The sequence below is a fragment of the Coregonus lavaretus genome (genome assembly GCF_964263955.1).
Source record: "Coregonus lavaretus genome assembly, chromosome: 34".
Lineage (NCBI taxonomy): Eukaryota > Metazoa > Chordata > Actinopteri > Salmoniformes > Salmonidae > Coregonus > Coregonus lavaretus.
In genome coordinates, this window is record NC_140021.1 from 6,722,182 (window position 1) to 6,736,253 (window position 14,072).

Below are 14,072 nucleotides of genomic sequence, written 5' to 3' on the forward strand. Positions count from 1 at the left end.
CCTGCAAGTAACCATTTCGTTGGATGATGTATACCAAGCAAATCCCGTACATACGCTAGAGTCAGTCATCACTGTTGTTTGGTCGTCTTTCAGACAGATCTTTGCGAGTTACCTGTGTTCACTACCTGGACTTTAATGGCGATGTGAGTCCTTCCTGTGTAGCATGGCTGTCTGTCACTCATGATATCCTGTGCACCCCTCTGTGTCGTACAGGAGCAGTACGTGTTCATCCACGACGCCATCTTAGAGGCGTGTCTGTGTGGGGACACCACCATCCCAGCCAACCAGCTGCGATCGGTCTACTATGACATGAACCGCCTGGATCCCCAGACCAACTCCAGCCAGATCAAAGAGGAGTTCAGGGTATGTGGTGTGTGCTTGTGTCTGCCTGCGTGCATGCGTTGTTCAGCGTACGTGCGTGCATGCGTTGTTCAGCGTGCGTGCGTGCATTGTTCAGCCTACGTGCGTGCATGCGTTGTTCAGCGTGCGTGCGTTGTTCAGCGTACGTGCGTGCATGCGTTGTTCAGCGTACGTGCGTGCATGCGTTGTTCAGCGTGCGTGCGTGCATGCGTTGTTCAGCGTGCGTGCGTGCATGCGTTGTTCAGCGTACGTGCGTGCGTTGTTCAATGTGCGTGCGTTGTTCAACGTACGTGCGTGCATGCGTTGTTCAGCGTACTTGCGTGCATGCGTTGTTCAGCGTGCGTGCGTGCGTTGTTCAGCGTACGTGCGTGCGTTGTTCAGCGTACGTGCGTGCGTTGTTCAGCGTACGTGCGTGCATGCGTTGTTCAGCGTACGTGCGTGCATGCGTTGTTCAGCGTACGTGCGTGCATGCGTTGTTCAGCGTACGTGCGTGCATGCGTTGTTCAGCGTGTGTGCGTATATTGTATATTAGTGTACATGCATGCCTTGGAGTGTGTCTACCAGGCTCAGATCCCCCCTCCCTCCCTCCAGACTCTGAACATGGTGACTCCTACATTACGTGTGGAGGACTGCAGTATCGCCCTGCTCCCCAGGAACCACGAGAAGAACCGCTGCATGGACGTCCTACCGCCCGACCGCTGTCTGCCGTTCCTCATCACCATCGATGGAGAGAGCTCCAACTACATTAACGCTGCCCTCATGGACGTACGTTTCACACACAAACACACACAGGCACACACACACACACACACACACACACACACACACACAGACACACACACAGGCACACACACGCACACAGGCACACACACAGGCACACACACGCACACACACACACACACAGGCACACACACACAAACACATACACACTCATACATGAACTTGTGCACGTTCGCTCGTAACCTTTTTAAATTACTTGCAATGTCAGTCCGTGTGTAAGTCATTGGATGTGAATGTACTGCTGAAAAAGTTGATCGTAAAACTGGTATTTTTTTTATCAGTGTGATGAAATATGATGATGTAGATTGGTCAGTGTGGTGAAATATGATGATGTAGATTGGTCAGTGTGGTGAAATATGATGATGTAGATTGGTCAGTGTGGTGAAATATGATGATGTAGATTGGTCAGTGTGATGAAATATGATGATGTAGATTGGTCAGTGTGATGAAATATGATGATGTAGCTTGGTCAGTGTGACGAAATATGATGATGTAGATTGGTTAGTGTGGTGAAATATGATGATGTAGATTGGTCAGTGTGGTGAATTATGATGATGTAGATTGGTCAGTGTGATGAAATATGATGATGTAGCTTGGTCAGTGTGACGAAATATGATGATGTAGATTGGTCAGTGTGGTGAAATATGATGATGTAGATTGGTTAGTGTGGTGAAATATGATGAAGTAGATTGGTTAGTGTGGTGAAATATGATGATGTAGATTGGTCAGTGTGGTGAAATATGATGATGTAGATTGGTCAGTGTTCAGTCAGTAATCTACATATAGGGCAGATTTGGCACTTTGAGCAGGATGGAGAGACAGGGATGGGGAGAGGAGGACGGAGAGGGGGACAGAGAGGGAGAGGAGGACAGAGAGGGAGAGAGCGGGACAGAGGGAGAGAGCGGGACAGAGGGAGAGAGCGGGACAGAGGGAGAGAGCGGGACAGAGGGAGAGAGCGGGACAGAGGGAGAGAGCGGGACAGAGGGAGAGAGCGGGACAGAGGGGCACAGAGTGAGAGGGTGACAGAGACAGACAGCGAGAGTGTCAGAGACAGACAGCGAGAGTGACAGAGACAGACAGCGAGAGTGACAGAGACAGACAGCGGGAGAGAGCGAGAGGGAGAGAGGTACAGAGAGTGAGACAGACTGTGAGAGACAGTGAGAGTAGTTGTGAGAGACAGTGAGAGTGGTTGTGAGAGACAGTGAGTGTGATTGTGAGAGACAGTGAGTGTGATTGTGAGAGACAGTGACAATAGGAGAGAGACAGTGACAGTGAGAGAGAGACAGTGAGAGACAGTGAGTGTGAGAGAGAGACAGTGAGTGTGAGAGAGAGACAGTGAGTGTGAGAGAGAGACAGTGAGTGTGAGAGAGAGACAGTGAGTGTGAGAGAGAGACAGTGAGTGTGAGAGAGAGACAGTGAGTGTGAGAGAGAGACAGTGAGTGAGAGAGAGACAGTGAGTGTGAGAGAGAGACAGTGAGTGTGTGAGAGAGACAGTGAGTGAGTGAGAGAGAGAGACAGTGAGACAGTGAGAGAGAGAGAGAGAGAGACAGTGAGACAGTGAGAGAGAGAGAGAGAGACAGTGAATTTGAGAGAGAGACAGTGAGTGTGTGAGAGAGACAGTGAGTGAGTGAGAGAGAGAGACAGTGAGACAGTGAGAGAGAGAGAGAGAGAGACAGTGAGACAGTGAGAGAGTGAGAGAGAGACAGTGAGTGTGAGAGAGAGACAGTGAGTGTGTGAGAGAGACAGTGAGTGTGTGAGAGAGACAGTGAGTGAGTGAGAGAGAGAGACAGTGAGACAGTGAGAGAGAGAGAGAGAGAGACAGTGAGTGTGAGAGAGAGACAGTGAGTGTGTGAGAGAGACAGTGAGTGTGTGAGAGAGACAGTGAGTGAGTGAGAGAGAGAGACAGTGAGAGAGAGAGAGAGAGAGAGACAGTGAGACAGTGAGAGAGAGAGACAGTGAGTGAGTGAGAAGACAGTGAGACAGTGTGAGAGAGAGACAGTGAGTGAGTGTGAGAGAGAGACAGTGAGACAGTGAGAGAGAGAGAGAGAGAGAGACAGTGAGTGTGAGAGAGAGACAGTGAGTGTGTGAGAGAGACAGTGAGTGAGTGAGAGAGAGAGACAGTGAGACAGTGAGTGAGTGAGAGAGAGAGACAGTGAGTGTGAGAGAGAGACAGTGAGTGTGAGAGAGAGACAGTGAGTGTGTGAGAGAGACAGTGAGTGTGTGAGAGAGACAGTGAGTGTGTGAGAGAGACAGTGAGTGAGTGAGAGAGAGAGAGACAGTGAGACAGTGAGAGAGAGAGAGAGAGACAGTGAATTTGAGAGAGAGACAGTGACAGTGAGAGGGAGCCGGAGAGAGAGAGAGAGAGAGAGAGAGCCAGAGGGAGATCAGATTTGGTGACTCAGCAGTCCTGGGGTATTTTGTGGTTAAATAACTGGTGGGTAAATTGCCCATCCATCTCTATAATAATCACCCCACGTTCCTTAGCCAGCCATTTTCCAGCCAAGCCAAACGTAAACAGTAAGGGGACTGTCAGTGTATCATGTTGATGAATGTCTATTGCTTTTTCTCAATGCTTCCACCAACAATTATGTGCTTATTGAAAATGATTAAGAACAGATGGCTTTGGATTGATTCGTCCCATCGTCATGGAAATAACCTAACCAAAAGAATTGCAATCTGTTTTTTTGTCGAACATAGCAATATGACTATTTGGATTGGTTTTATGAAAATAAAGTGTAATCAATTATACTCATTGGTTACCATGGCAGCAGATATGACTATACAATGTGGTAGCAGTGTTGATAGTGGAATTCATTTAGAATACACATAAATATCTGGAACGAATGAAATACGTTTCCTGTAGATGACTCCTCAAAGAACAGACAGTATCGTGAACTGGAGATTTTACCTCATTATGACCCCAAGAGTCTGACGACGTGTGCAATATCTTTGGAACCTTTTTCAGAATACAACTATTCTAGTAGACAGACTTCCTCCTCTTCTTCCTCCACAGAGCTACAAGCAGCCGTCAGCGTTTATCGTTACCCAGCACCCCTTGCCCAACACGGTCAAAGACTTCTGGAGGCTGGTGCTGGACTACCACTGCACCTCCATAGTGATGCTCAACGATGTAGACCCAGCACAGGTAAGAGAGGCCAGTCAACTCAATCCTAACCATGTGAATCAGCCATGCCATCCTTTACCATACCATCAAAGACAGACCTTCCAGACTCTGAGGTCTATAAAAACGTACAGTGCATTCGGAAAGTATTCAGACCACTTGACTTTTTCCACATTTTGTTACGTTACAGCCTTATTCTAAAATGGATTAGAAAAAAAAATCCTCATCAATCTACACACAGTACCCCATAATGACAAAGCAAAACCAGGTTTTTACATAAGTATTCAGACCCTTTGCTATGAGACTCGAAATTGAGCTCAGGTATTTGTATTTGTATTTATTATGGTTCCCCATTAGCTCTTCCTGGGGTCCAGCAAAAATAAGGCAGTTCATACAATTTTAAAACCATTACAATACATTCACAGATTTCACAACACAGTGTGCCCTCAGGCACCTACTCCACCACTACCACATATCTACAGTACAAAATCCATTAGTACGTGTGTGTATAGTGCGTATGTTATCGTGTGTGTGTGTATGCATGTGTCTGTGCCTATGTTTGTGTTCCTTCACAGTCCCTGCTGTTCCATAAGGTTTTTTTAAATCTGTTTTTCAAATCAAATTTTACTACTTGCATCAGTGACTTGATGTGGAATAGAGTTCCATGTAGTCATGGCTCTATGTAGTACTGTGTGCCTCCCATAGTCTGTTCTGGACTTGGGGACTGTGAAGAGACCTCTGGTGGCATGTCTTTTGGGGTATGCATGGGTGTCCGAATTGTGCGCCAGTAGTTCAAACAGACAGCTCAGTGCATTCAACATGTCAATACCTCTCATAAATACAAGCAGTGATGAAGTCAATCTCTCCTCCACTTTGAGCCAGGAGAGATTGACATGCATATTATTAATATTAGCTCTCTGTGTACATCCAAGGGCCAGCCGTGCTGCCCTGTTCTGAGCCAATTGCAAGTCCTTTTTTTGTGGCACCTGACCACACGACTGAACAGTAGTCCAGGTGTGACAAAACTAGGGCCTGTAGGATCTGCCTTGTTGATAGTGCTGTTAAGAAGGTAGAGCGCTTTATTATGGACATACTTCTCCCCATCTTAGCTACTGTTGTATCAATATGTTTTGACCATGACAGTTTACAATCCAGGGTTACTCCAAGCAGTTTAGTCACCTCAACTTGCTCAATTTCCAGTTATTTATTACAAGATTTAGTTGATTTGTGAATGATTTGTCCCAAATACAATGCTTTTAGTTTTAGAAATATTTAGGACTAACTTATTCCTTGCCTCCCACTCTGAAACTAACTGCAACTCTTTGTTAAGTGTTGCAGTCATTTCAGTCGCTGTAGTAGCTGACATGTATAGTGTTGAGTCATCCGCATACATAGACACTCTGGCTTTACTCAAAGCCAGTGGCATGTCATTAGTAAAGATTGAAAAAAGTAATGGGCCTAGACAGCTGCCCTGGGGAATTCCTGATTCTACCTGGGTTATTTTGGAGAGGCTTCCATTAAAGAACACCCTCTATGTTCTGTTACAGGTAACTCTGTATCCACAATATAGCAGGTGGAGTAAAGCCATAACACATATGTTTTTCAGACTATGATCGATAATGTCAAAAGCTGCACTGAAGTCTAACAAAACAGCCCTCACAATCTTTTTATCATCAATTTCTCTCAGCCAATCATCAGTCATTTGTGTAAGTGCTGTGCTTGTTGAATGTCCTTCTCTTTAAGCATGCTGGAAGTTTGTTGTCAATTTGTTTACTGTAAAATAGCATTGTATCTGGTCAAACACAATTTTTTCCAATAGTTTACTAAGGGTTGGTAACAGGCTAATTCATTGGCTATTTGAGCCAGTAAAGGGGGCTTTACTATTCTTAGGTAGCGGAATGACTTTTGCTGCCCTCCAAGCCTGGGGGCACACACATTCTAGTAGGCTTAAATTGAAAATATGGCAAATAGGAGTGACAATATCGTCCGCTATTATCCTCAGTAATTTTCCATCCAATTTGTCAGACCCCGGTGGCTTGTCATTGTTGATAGACAACAATAATTATTTCACCTCTTCCACACTAACTTTACGGAATTCAAAATTACAATGCTTGTCTTTCATAATTTGGTCAGATATACTTGGATGTGTAGTGTCAGCAATTGTTGCTGGCATCTCATGCCTAAGTTTGCTAATCTTGTCAATGAAAAAATCATTAAAATAGTTGGCAATATCAGTTGGTTTTGTGATTAATGAGCCATCTGATTCAATGAATGATGGAGCTGAGTTTGCCTTATTTCCCAACATTTCATTTAAGGTGCTCCAAAGCATTTTACTATCATTCTTTGTCATTTATATTTGTTTCATAGTGTAGTTTCTTCTTCTTTTTATTCAGTTTAGTCACACTATTTCTCAATTAGCAATACGTTTGCCAATTGGTTGTGCAGCCAGACTTATTTGCCATTCCTTTTGCCTCATCCCGCTCAACCATACCATTTTTCAATTCCTCATCAATTCACGGGGATTTAACAGTTTTTACAGTCATGTTCTTAATGGGTGCATGCTTATTAGTAACTGGAATAAGCAATTTCATAAATTTGTCAAGTGCAGTGTCTGTTTGCTCCTCATTACCCACCACGGACCAACATATATTCTTTACATTAACTCAACAACATAGGAATCACTACAAAACTTATTGTATGACCTCTTATACACAATAGTAGGCCCAGCCTTTGGAACTTTGGTTTTCCTAGATATGGCTACTATATTGTGATCACTACATCCAATGGATTTGAATACTGATTTCAAACAAATCTCTGCAGCATTAGTTAAGATATGATCAATACATGTTGATGATTTAGTTGCTGTACTGTTTGTAACTACCCTGGTAGGTTGACTGATAACCTGAACCAGGTTGCATGCACTGGTTACAGTTTGAAGCTTTCTCTTGAGTGGGCAGCCTGATGAAAGCCAGTCAATATTTAAATCACCCAGAAAGCATACCTCTCTATTGATATCACATACATTATCAAGCATTTCACACGTTATCCACATACTGACTGTTAGCACTTGGTGATCTATAGCAGCTTCCCAACAGAATGGGCTTTAGGTGAGGCAGATGAACCTGTAGCCATATTACTTCAACAGTATTTAACATGAGATCCTCTCTAATCTTCACATGAATGTGGTTCTGATATATAAACAGCAACACCTCCACCATTGGCATTTCTATCTTTTCTGTAAATGTTATAACCTTGTATTGCTACCACTGTATCATCAAAGGTATTTTCAAAGTGAGTTTCAGAGATCGTCAGAATATGAATGCCATCTGTTACTAGCAAATTATTGATTTCATGAACCTTGTGTCTTAAGCTATATATGTTAACGTGGGCTATTTTGAGCACTTTTCTTCTGGGATGCTTACTTGTTTTTATTGCTTTACTGGGAAGCTTAGCAGCAGTAGATGTGCTCATGTTCTTTATGTTAGTGCAAGGTGAGCTGCACATTGTGGACCTCCTCCAAGGGCACACCGGCTTAGTGCTAACAGTATAAATCTGGTTCTTAAGCACATGATTACTGCATCAGCAGAGGCATTCAGGGCAGTTAGAGGGACATAAATTAGGTTACTTATATTGTGTTTACTGACGCCCCTGGTGTAATGTACATTTGCTGAAGAATTATGACAACTCTGCGTCACAATGGTAGGGATTAGCTGAGCTGGGCTTGGGTCATTGATAAGTCATTGTCTCAACGCAGCCTTATAATGCTGTGAAAGGATCCAGGAACCCTAATTATTTGGGTGGATCCCATCCTCCTTATAAAACGTGTTTTGTTTCCAAAAGCTATCGAAATTGTCAACAAAAGATACACCCATTGAGCTGCAATAATCACGTAGCCAGTTGTGAAGAACAAGAATCCTGCTAAAGCGTTCAATGCCAAGATTCAGAGAGGGCACAGGGCCAGATATGATGTTTTTTTTGTTAGCGTCTAGCAGAGAGTCAATCAGCTCTTCAGTTTCAACTGTTCAGAGCTGCCCTTCATAATGTCATTGAAACCCACATGGACTACGATATAATCGATTTCCATGTCTTGACGTAGTACATTCAGGAGCAGCTTAGTAATGTCATTTACTCGAGCTCCGGGATAGGACATTGGAGCTGACCAAAATCAGGGCTTGCGAGAAGGACGAGGAAATCCGCCCACTCTCACGCGTCACAGGATTCTGAGAACCCTTTATGGATGGGCGAGAAGCAGCATAACTTGAGCCCGTTGCTCCCGGCGTCCGACAGATGGAGAAGCCCCGCTCGATCCAGAGCAGGGACGGAAGGTTGCCGACTTCGAAATCGTGGTAGTAGGCACTGCGGCCGCAGACACAGGTACCCCTAGCGACTAAGGTGCAGGTAGATCAGGCTCCAGAACGCCAAAACTATTCGTTGTTTGTATCTGCTCCGGGCCTCTCGTTGGGAGTGTAGACTGCTTTGCGGGAGGTCGCTGTCTTCGGCTTCCATGGCTCGTGACATGCGACCATCGTTGATTGCCTTTCTCCTCATGCTGTGCTCCTTCGTCTCCGATATCAGATGGGGGAGCTCCGGGCAATACCGGCCAGTCGGATAACGACAAGGCGACGATGCATCCAACAAGCGCGAACTGGTGTAGAAAATGTAAACATTCCACTCTGCATTTTCCCCAGTTTCTTACGTAGGCTGGCGACCTGCGTGATCAAGGAAGCCACCTCAAGCCTATAATCCTTGGCATGTAAACAATTTCTGCATTGGAACTCTGAGTGATCCGGTTTGTCCGGAAACAAAGCGTAATATATACAGCGCTGGAACCGTTCATTTAGTTCTCCAGACAGAGGGCTCCATTGCAAAACTCATCTGGTACCAGCTTCGTTCGCTTGATGGCTAGCACTAATGGAAACAGGATGCACCTGTTTCCAATGGTCCGTAGAGCTCCGAGACAGAATTGTGTCGAGGCACATATCTGGGGAAGGGCACCAAAACATTTCTCCAGCATTCTCCACCAAGAACACAGTGGCCTCCATCATTCTGAAATGGAAGAAGTTTGGAACCACGAGCTGGCCGCCTGGCCAAACTGAGCAATCGGGGGAGAAGGGTTTTGATCGGGGAGGTGAGCAAGAACCCGATAGTCACTCTGACAGAGCTCCAGAGTTCCTATGTGGAGATGGGAGAACCTTCCAGAAGGACAAACATCTCTGCAGCACTCCACCAATCAGGCCTTTATAATAGAGTGGCCAGACGGAAGCCACTCCTCAGTAAAAGGCACATGACAGCACGCTTGGAGTTTGACCAAAGGCACCTAAAGGACTCTCAGACCATGAGAAACAAGATTCTCTGGTCTGATGAAACCAAGATTGAACTCTTTGGCCTGAATGCCAAGTGTCATGTCTGGAGGAAACCTGGTACCATTCCTACGGTGAAGCATGGTGGTGGCAGCATCATGCTGTGGGGAGGTTTTTCAGCGGCAGGGACTGGGAGACTAGTCAGGATCGAGGGAAAGATGAACAGAGCAAAGTACAGAGAGATCCTTGATGAAAACCTGCTCCGGAGCGCTCAGGACCTCAGACTGGGGCAAAGGTTCACCTTCCAACAGGACAACGACCCTAAGCACACAGCCAAGACAATGCATGGCTTCGGGACAAGTCTCTGAATGTCCTTGAGTGGCCCAGCCAGAGCCTGGACTTGAACCCGATGAAACATCTCTGGAGAGATCTCAAAATATCTGTGCTGGAATCCTCCCCATCCAACCTGACAGAGCTTAAGAGGATCTGCAGAGAAGAATGTGACAAACTCCACACATACAGGTTAGCCAAGCTTGTAGCGTCATACGCAAGAAGACTTGAGGCTGTAATTGCTGCTAAAGGTGCTTCAACAAATTACTGAGTAAAGGGTCTGAATACTTATGTAAAAGTGATTCTAAAAACCTGTTTTTGCTCAGTCATTATGGGGTATGTTTTGTAGATTGATGAGGGGAAAAAAACTATTGAATCCATTTTAGAATAAGGCTGTAACGTAACAAAATGTGGAAAAAAATCAAGGGGTCTGAATACTTTCCGAATGCACTCTGTTTTTAATTTAACAAAGTGTATGGTCCAAAAGTGCAGTTTAACAGAGGGCAATGTTTTTGGTTGTGTGTTCAACTACCAAAAGTCCAATTGGCACTTGAGGGCTGGAGTTGGTTATTCCTCCAATAGAAAGGAGACCAGACCAGTGCAGATACCAGTAGCGTTCAAAGAGGAGGGGAAGGGGTCTGCCTCAAATGGACTCTGGGCACTCAAGCCTGGGGACCTGTCTGTCAGAATGTTGCAGGGATCAAAGAATAGTGTGTGGCAGCTTTTCCCCGCAACACCGCCCCCCTGGGTGGCTACAGTAGCATCTCATTCGCTATTCTGACTGTAGCAAGGCAAACTGGGTACGCTGCTATGGTGGAATGGCCTAGTTTGTGTCATTGTGTTATATCTCATTTGTTGTTGTGGATTAGGCTCAATAGAAAGTGTTTTGCTCGTAATACAGAATCCAATTTTAGGAAGTCCCTAGTAGTCAATGTGACATTCTCAATTGTTAGCCTTAGCAATTCTCACTTCTCACCTCAAAAGTAGTTGTTCCTCAAGCCTCAAACAATGCAAACTCGTCTCTCAGATGAAACGCCTCAGTTGTCATTGCAAAAAGCGAAGCTGTCAATTGTCAGCAACTTCTCTGTTTATTCAATGTCTCATTTTAAATGTGTGTGTAATAAGTGTGTGTTTGTGTGCAGCTGTGTCCCCAGTACTGGCCGGAGAACGGTATGCACCGCCACGGGCCCATCCAGGTGGAGTTTGTGTCAGCTGACCTGGAGGAGGACATCATCAGCAGGATATTCCGCATCTACAACGCTGCACGGGTAAGAGACAGAACGCACACACACACTCTCCAGCTTTCTCACACACGGTCATGCTAACATGTCCACATATCTCTCTCCAGCCGCAGGATGGGTATCGCATGGTGCAGCAGTTCCAGTTCCTGGGCTGGCCCATGTACCGGGACACCCCCGTCTCCAAGCGCTCCTTCCTCAAGCTCATCCGCCAGGTGGACAAGTGGCAGGAGGAGTATGACGGGGGAGAGGGACGTACCGTGGTGCACTGTCTGTAAGTAGGGTTCCAAAGTGTGGGTATATTACTGGAAACTTTCTAAGTTTACCAGTTAACTACCAGAATGATGGTGTCTTTCAAGGATTTAATGTAATCTATCACAAGACATCTAGTGGCCCTTTTGGATACTTCAGATGATCACAGGTGTCTGTAATTATCTCTGGCCCTTTGTGTGGCCTTATCACATGTCAAATATATGAAATAATTAAATAAGATGATTTTTAAATAGAATGACAAAGCTGTAAAGCATTATCCTAAATATAAACCATCAATTTAGTGAATACCATTGGTGTTTAATATGAGCATGCCAGCATGAAATATCTTTCCAAAAAAATGTTTACACACTTTTATTTATTTCACTATGTCAATATGTATTTGTCAATGTTTTGGAATCAAACTGGTGGTAGTTGGGAAAAATGTAAACAGTTGGAAGAGTTGCAGAGTTAATTGAAAATAATGCCATTGTTGATTAGATGCTTTTTTTCATTAATTAGGCTATATAGACACGTATAAAAAATTACTATAAATCAATAATACAAATAAAAAAAGTTATTCAAGTATGAATTACCAAAGTTACGATAGAATGCCATAGATTTTCTGTTAATTACCAAAATGACTGAAGATCCAGTAACTTTAGTAAATGACCGGTAGCTTTGTAGCCCTATCTGTAAGTACCTACCGGTCATGTCTCAGCCTACACCTACTGGACGGTAGACCTTTAACCTCTGTACTTCCTGAATGGGTGGAGAGAGAAGGGAATCTTGGGTATTTGATCTAACAATCAGATGGGTAATTTTGGTCCAACATGGCTGCCCAAAATGCCACCGGGATCATAGTGACACTGGACCACTCTGATGGGACAGTGTGAAATGTCACGGTCCTCCTCTAATGGTGATCAATTACACTCTAGCCATCAGGATGTAGCCCTCGCGTCTCTCCATCCTGCCTTCTGACAGCCATCTGTAAAGGGTGACATACTGAAGGCCCACCAGACAATGCTCAGTGCTCTCACAAACATTGTCTGTCATCATAATGAACCATAATGAACATAACGCCATTTAAAGGCCCACTTCTTAATTTGAAAAAACAACAAAACAGCAGCCCTGCCTCTTGGTTTGCTATAAAGCTTAGGAATGGGGATGAACATATTCTTCGAATATATGTGTGTGTGTGTGTGTGTGTGTGTGTGTGTGTGTGTGTGTGTGTGTCAAAATGGCCCAAAACAAATAACTTTCTTCTGGAACTCGTCAGTCTATTAAAGTTCTGAAAAATGAAGGCTATTCCAAATACATTAGTGTCTAGTTTGAGAAACAGACGCCTCACAGGTCCTCAACTGGCAGCTTCATTAAATAGTACCTGCAAAACACCACTATTTAATTATGCTGCCAGTTGAGGACCTGTGAGGCGTCTGTTTCTCAAACTAGACACTCTAATGTATTTGGCCTCTTGCTCAGTTGTGCACCGGGGCCTCCCTCTCCAATATGCGCTGTTCTGTGAAGGGAGTAGTACACAGCGTTGTACGAGATCTTCAGTTTCTTGGCAATTTCTCGCATGGAATAGCCTTCATTTCTCAGAACAATAATAGACTGACGAGTTTCAGAAGAAAATGATTTATTTCTGGCCATTTTGAGCCTGTAATCGAACCCACAATTGCTGATGCTCCAGATACTCAACTAGTCTCAAGAAGGCCAGTTTTATTGCTTATTTAATCAGCACAACAGTTTTCAGCTGTGCTAACATAATTGCAAAAAGGTTTTCTAATGATCAATTAGCCTTTTAAAATAATAAACTTGGATTAGCAAACACGACGTTCCATTGGAACACAGGACTGATGGTTGCTGATAATGGGCCTCTGTACGCCTATGTAGATATTCCATTAAAAATCAGCCGTTTCCAGCTACAATAGCCATTAACAACATGAACAATGTCTACACTGTTTTTCTGATCAATTTTATGTTATTTTAATGGACAAAATAAATGGACATTTCTAAGTGACCCCAAACTTTTGAACGGTAGTGTATGTATGTATGTATGTATGTATGTATGTATGTATGTATGTATGTATGTATGTATGTATGTATGTATGTATGTATGTATGTATGTATGTATGTATGTATGTATGTATGTATGTATGTATGTATGTATGTATGTATGTATGTATGTATGTATGTATGTATGTATGTATGTATGTATGTATGTATGTATATATATACTGCTCAAAACAATTAAGGGAACACTAAAATAACACATCCTAGATCTGAATGAATGAAATAATCTTATTAAATACTTTTTTCTTTACATAGTTGAATGTGCTGACAACAAAATCACACAAAAATTATCAATGGAAATCAAAATGTATCAACCCATGGAGGTCTGGATTTGGAGTCACCCTCAAAATTAAAGTGGAAAACCACACTACAGGCTGATCCAACTTTGATGTAATGTCCTTAAAACAAGTCAAAATGAGGCTCAGTAGTGTGTGTGGCCTCCACGTGCCTGTATGACCTCCCTACAACGCCTGGGCATGCTCCTGATGAGGTGGCGGATTGTCTCCTGAGGGATCTCCTCCCAGACCTGGACTAAAGCATCCGCCAACTCCTGGACAGTCTGTGGTGCAACGTGGCGTTGGTGGATGGAGCGAGACATGATGTCCCAGATGTGCTCAA

The 14,072-nt window shown here is 44.1% G+C and overlaps 2 protein-coding genes across 2 annotated transcripts in view; one reads left to right on the forward strand and one right to left on the reverse strand.

Moving 5' to 3' along the window:
* The window catches only part of LOC311109258 (receptor-type tyrosine-protein phosphatase mu), a gene marked incomplete at its 5' end in the record, with an annotated part of 292,145 nt that overhangs the window by 272,993 nt on the left and 5,080 nt on the right, over nt 1-14,072 (forward strand). The window contains 5 exons of the mRNA XM_084152095.1: nt 214-363; nt 952-1,125; nt 4,154-4,285; nt 11,034-11,159; nt 11,240-11,403. Of these exons, the coding sequence (XP_084008221.1) occupies nt 214-363; nt 952-1,125; nt 4,154-4,285; nt 11,034-11,159; nt 11,240-11,403 (746 nt within the window). The remainder of the gene's footprint in view (nt 1-213; nt 364-951; nt 1,126-4,153; nt 4,286-11,033; nt 11,160-11,239; nt 11,404-14,072) is intronic.
* The window catches only part of LOC311108860 (NEDD8 ultimate buster 1-like), a 64,599-nt gene continuing 59,793 nt past the window's right edge, over nt 9,267-14,072 (reverse strand). Inside the window, exon 15 of the transcript XR_014610556.1 lies at nt 9,267-9,276. The gene's annotated coding sequence lies outside the window, so the exon portion shown is untranslated. The remainder of the gene's footprint in view (nt 9,277-14,072) is intronic.